At 49.4% G+C, this 4234-nt stretch overlaps 1 protein-coding gene across 1 annotated transcript; it reads right to left on the bottom strand.

Moving 5' to 3' along the window:
• Window positions 1–2274: 2274 nt before the first annotated feature.
• On the bottom strand, window positions 2275–2874 carry LOC124606074 (translation initiation factor IF-2-like). Its single transcript, XM_047138038.1, has one exon. It carries the CDS (start codon window positions 2872–2874, stop codon window positions 2275–2277), a length of 600 nt encoding a protein of 199 aa, XP_046993994.1.
• Window positions 2875–4234: the final 1360 nt, after the last annotated feature.

The raw sequence follows: 4234 nt of genomic DNA, 5'->3' as shown, positions 1-4234 counted from the left end.
TTGTTCCGCTACCTTCCATTTTTGAGCTTTTTAACCAAATAGAGCATTGTACTTCATTACTACCGCACTTCGTAAAATACTTCCGCAAACGCGGGACAGTACCATTTTGCAAGATTACTGATGCTTGAAGATGACGGCGAGAAACTACCGTATAGACCGGATGGGAGCAAATCTTGCACACTGCACGTACAAGCGTACCGTTTAATGAGGCACGGTATAGGGTAACAGCAACAGTACCGTCTCTGCAATGCTGTATCGATTCTTATGACATGTATTTGTTGTTAGTTTCTAACTGCAGGACCCTTAAAGTAGTGCTGATCTTTTTTACAATTTGCTTTCATAATACAGTATTCAAAGCAATGGAAGTTTTACAAATAAAAGCTACTCGTTTTTTAAAAGAAAGTCCTATTTAAAACCAAAAATTTCAACACTAGCAAATTGTAATTCCAGTTTTACCCCGAAAAACATCCGTTATTTACAACTAAAATACCGGTATCGGCTTTAAACTGCCAGTTTTTCCCATTCCCGCAGTTGGACGCAAATTTTCAGGTAAGCCTTCCAGATAAGCTCTTCAGATCCGAGATATGTGGCATAGCTCCAGGGTAATTTTCTCGTGTGCTTATGCACCTGAACTTTTTCTGGTCAGTGGTATCGTATACGACAGACATCGGGCTTGCGGCAGGCCACTTTTTCGTTCTTCTGCTGAGGCACTATGAGGAGTCTGCACTGACTGGAAACTTCGTATTCTGTAACTGTACATCGTGTCTCGGTGAAATAAGGTAAAGATATGTCTTTTTCCAATTACTTTTGTTTTCACATGTTTTCATATTGCATTAAAACTGTGCAGACATCCCTCAGTTGATAGACCACTATAAATTAATGTTGAAACGGTTTTATAAGCTTTAATCCTTTGAGTGTCACATATGATACCTCGAGATCCAATGCCGACATTGTTTACGTCAGCTGAAGTGCAACTGCATATTTCATCCGTTAACTACTACAACTGACTGACAAGACATCACTGAGCGGATCAACGGAATTAAGCGAGTTGAGTCTGACAACGAGTTTAATGAAACCGATGATGAAAGTGACACCTTGATGCAAAGACATCAAAGTAAAAAAAGTGCATCAGAAGAGGAGGAAACTGTGCCTCTTGTTCAAAATTGAGAAAGAAATGAGTTCTGGAAGCATACAAATTCGAAGGAAGAAGTGTTTTATTAAAAGAATCACTGTTTCCCACTCGACAGGATGCTCCTGAGAAAACTTATGTGTCATTTTTTTCGTTTTAATAACGATGGCACTTCCAGTAATCTCCAATCCAATATTGTTACCAACGGCCACAGATGAACTCAAGAAACCGTTTGAATATTTTTTCAAATACTTTCTTGTTTCATTTTCTGAGGATATGTCACAGTTAACAAATATTAGACACGTCAGTAAAGCAGGAAAATGACTACATTCTGCTGCAGAAAAAATGTACAAGTTTGGAGTCAGCACTGTCGCAGCATTTTAGGAGTACCACGACGAAGAATGTGCTGAGACAGGAAAACTGGGTACCCAGTAATTTCAGAAAATGTTTCGATGGACATGTTTTACCTCCTGAGGAGGTATTTTGACCTAGTTTGAAATCTACAGCAAATATGAACCATATAATTAATGAAACTTCCTGGCAGATTAAAACTGTGTGACGGACAGAGACTCGAACTCGGGACCTTTGCCTTTTGCGGGCAAGTGCTCTACCAACTGAGCTACCCAAGCACGACTCACGACCCGTCCTCACAGCTGTGCGGTCCGGCACACAGTTTTAATCTGCCAGGAAGTTTCATATCAGCGCACACTCCGCTGCAGAGTGAAAATCTCATTCTGGGAATATAATTAATGTTTATGACTGCCTTTTGATAATTAAGGAATATTAAAGTGTGAAGTTATGTGTATAACTGCCCTGCCTATCACCCGAGGTGTCATCTATGACACTTGTCAAAAATGTAGCTCACTTGTACTTTTAATATAATCTTTATGACTGCCTCTTGATAATTAAGGAATATGGAACTGTGAAGTTATGTGTATAATTGCCCTGCTTATGACCCGAGGTGTCATCCATGATACTCGTCAGAAATGTAGCTCACTTGTACTTTTTGTGCTCGGAACTGAAGCTGCTGTGAGAAAAATTGTATCATTAGCGACAGAAAGAGGAAAGAGAAGTGACAGTGGTATGAGAACTACCCCTGCCACACAACGTAAGGGGTAAAAAGAGGAGCAGTGGGTGATTGAGATCTAGCTAGAGCCACCGGCGTTAGTAAGGACAAGCGCACGCTCACACACCTGTGCCAGCGGCCTGCGTTCGGCGGCGGAGAAATACTGCAGGAAGAACCTGGCGAGGAACATCTCGTCCATGAGCAGCTGTTCCCAGGAGTTGGGCTGTCGGCGGTGTTGCAGTTGCGGCTGTCGGCGGCCCGGCCTGGAGGCCGCGGGGGTGGCACCCGGGGGTGGCGGGGGCGGCGCGCCGCGGCGGGACAGCTGCGGCGTCCCTGGCGACGCCGCGACGCCGCCGCCGCCGCCGCTGCCGTTGACGACGGCGGGCGACGCCGCGGACGCCGACGCGGGGGCCGGCGCCTTTCCCGACGGGCGCAGCCGCGACGGCTTCTCCGGAGCGCCGGCGCCGCCTCCGCCTCCGCCACATAGCGCGTTGGTGACACGCTCCATGACGCTGGCCTTGGCGGCGGCGACCACCACCTCCCCACCGCCGTTGGCGGCCGGCGCGGGCGACGGCGCCCGGTGGTGTTTGCCCGCGGCGCGCAGACCCAGCCCGTTGATGCGCTTGGTGAGCTCCGCGCTAGCGCGCTCCACCACGCCCTGCGCCGAGATGGACGACATGGCAGCTGCCTGAGTCGAGTCGAGCGGAGCGGACACGGGTCGGAACGGTGTCAGGAGCGCGGCAACGGCATCCCGCAGCGCGCGCCGCCGCACACTGCCGGGTCGCGCCGCGCGCCGCCGGCGACCGGCCGCCGAGCCTGCGCCGCCGGCCGCGAGAGGCGCTCGCGGCGCGCCCTCGCTCGATGGCGTTCCGCTATCGATTATTTTCGGGAGCGAGGCCACCCCTCGAAAATAAACACCCCCCTGTGAGCCGACGCTGCGAGCCTCGAGCCCGTTCCACCCCCGACCGACGCCAACAGCCCTCGCAGAGGCAGCGCGTATCAAGGTCGGGTCACGCACACTCACAGGGACCGCCGCTCGCGGGCTGCCGCGCTGCGCTGCGCTACACGCCAAGTGTCTGCGATGGGGCGTCTCTCTCTCTCTTTCCTACCGGATATACCGGGTGATCAAAAAGTCAGTATAAATTTGAAAACTTAATAAATCACGGAATAATGTAGATAGAGAGGTAAAAACTGACACACATGCTTGGAAACACATGGGGTTTTATTAGAACAAAAAAAAATAATTAAGAAAACAAAGTTCACAAAATGTCCGACAGATGGCGCTGGATAGCAAAACGTCAGTGACTGTGCATGACAATAGTGTATAAAAGGTGCTGTAACGAGAGAGAGAATCATTTTCCCAAGGTGGCTTCCAACAACTCCCCCCTCCCGGACGATGCCCTCTCTCCCTCCATTTATCCCTCCTATCAACTCTGATCCTCACTCCCCCTCCTTTCCTCTGTCCTTTTCCCGGGCTCCCTCTCCCCCCCCTCCATCCTCTTTTTTCCGCACCTCCCCTCTCTCTGCCCCTTCTCTCCCCTGAGTCCTTTTGCATTTTCCCCCTCTGCCTCTTCTCATTCCCTCTCGCGTCTGCCCTGCCCCTCTCCCCCTTTATGAGTCCTCTCCCTCCTTGGTTCCACCCCCCTTTTCGTTTTTTCCTTCCTCCTTCCTTTTTTTTCCCCTCCTCCAGGTCCCCCCCCCCCCCATCTGCCTTTGGCTCGGGAGTGTCATCTTTGTCCCGCCATTTTCGTGCAGTGTTTTACAGTGAGTGTTCCGTGTTGTGTTTATTTGGGAAGTGTTGCGAACGGCCATCATACTGTCTCTGGGTGTGCTTTTTATCTCTTGCAAACAGAAACCAGACTGTCGCCATGTTTTTTAATTGTGTGTGTAGTATGTTACTTGTCTGATTCATGTGTCATTTATTAACATTGCCAACCCTTTTTGCTTTCTGTTTTAACTTTCCGCATTTTTTCGCCATTTTACACTTTCAGTCACCGTTTTATCGCCTGTTTTTCTTGTTTCTTCTCTTCTTCCGTTAA

The sequence above is a fragment of the Schistocerca americana genome, chromosome 3 (genome assembly GCF_021461395.2).
Source record: "Schistocerca americana isolate TAMUIC-IGC-003095 chromosome 3, iqSchAmer2.1, whole genome shotgun sequence".
NCBI classification, from domain to species: Eukaryota; Metazoa; Arthropoda; class Insecta; order Orthoptera; family Acrididae; genus Schistocerca; species Schistocerca americana.
This window is presented reverse-complemented; position numbering and strand designations above follow the sequence as displayed.